This window comes from Arachis duranensis, chromosome 4, assembly GCF_000817695.3.
Source record: "Arachis duranensis cultivar V14167 chromosome 4, aradu.V14167.gnm2.J7QH, whole genome shotgun sequence".
In the NCBI taxonomy this organism is placed as follows: domain Eukaryota; kingdom Viridiplantae; phylum Streptophyta; class Magnoliopsida; order Fabales; family Fabaceae; genus Arachis; species Arachis duranensis.
Genome location: NC_029775.3, coordinates 25,939,122 through 25,939,619, shown reverse-complemented (window position 1 = coordinate 25,939,619; position 498 = coordinate 25,939,122). Strand labels below are relative to the sequence as shown.

The 498-nt window shown below is 42.8% G+C and overlaps 1 protein-coding gene across 2 annotated transcripts in view; it reads left to right on the top strand.

Annotated features, from left to right (window-relative positions):
• LOC107483829 (putative glucose-6-phosphate 1-epimerase) overlaps positions 1 to 498 on the top strand; it is a gene marked incomplete at its 5' end in the record, with an annotated part of 8,191 nt that continues 7,693 nt past the window's right edge. For both annotated transcript variants that reach the window (XM_052260264.1, XM_016104448.2), the window contains 1 exon segment: positions 1 to 173. In XM_052260264.1, the coding sequence (XP_052116224.1) occupies positions 27 to 173 (147 nt within the window).

Here is a 498-nt window from a genome sequence, read left to right as displayed (position 1 = left end):
AGTTGATTTCACCTCATATAATTATTATGAGTGGCGAAAAGGAAAAGAGCACTGTTACCAGTGCTCCTCCTTCTCCTTCTCCTTCTTCAGTTGCTCCTTCTGTTGAATTCTCCAAAGGCATCAATGGCCTCCAGAAGGTTATTCTCCGCGAGTCTCGCGGTTCCTCCGCCGAGGTATCCCTCTGTCTCTCTCTCCCTGCGTTTCCGATCTGCTTCCATTTCATTCGCCATTTCGTATTCTCACTCTCTAATCACCGATTCTCGTTCTCTCGCTTCGCCTTATTTTGTTTTCCTGTTTTCGGATCTAGATTTTCTATTCATGATTTAATTTTTGCATCGATCTGAATTCCCGACTGGTTTTGGTGAGAATAATCTGCGAAATCAGCGTGCCGATAGCGTTTTTCTGTTGTTCAGTTTTGGTGTTCTTGTTGTCAATTTTCCGAGGAAATCCAGATTTTGAGTGAAAATGTTTATCACTTCATTCTACAGATAACCGGCT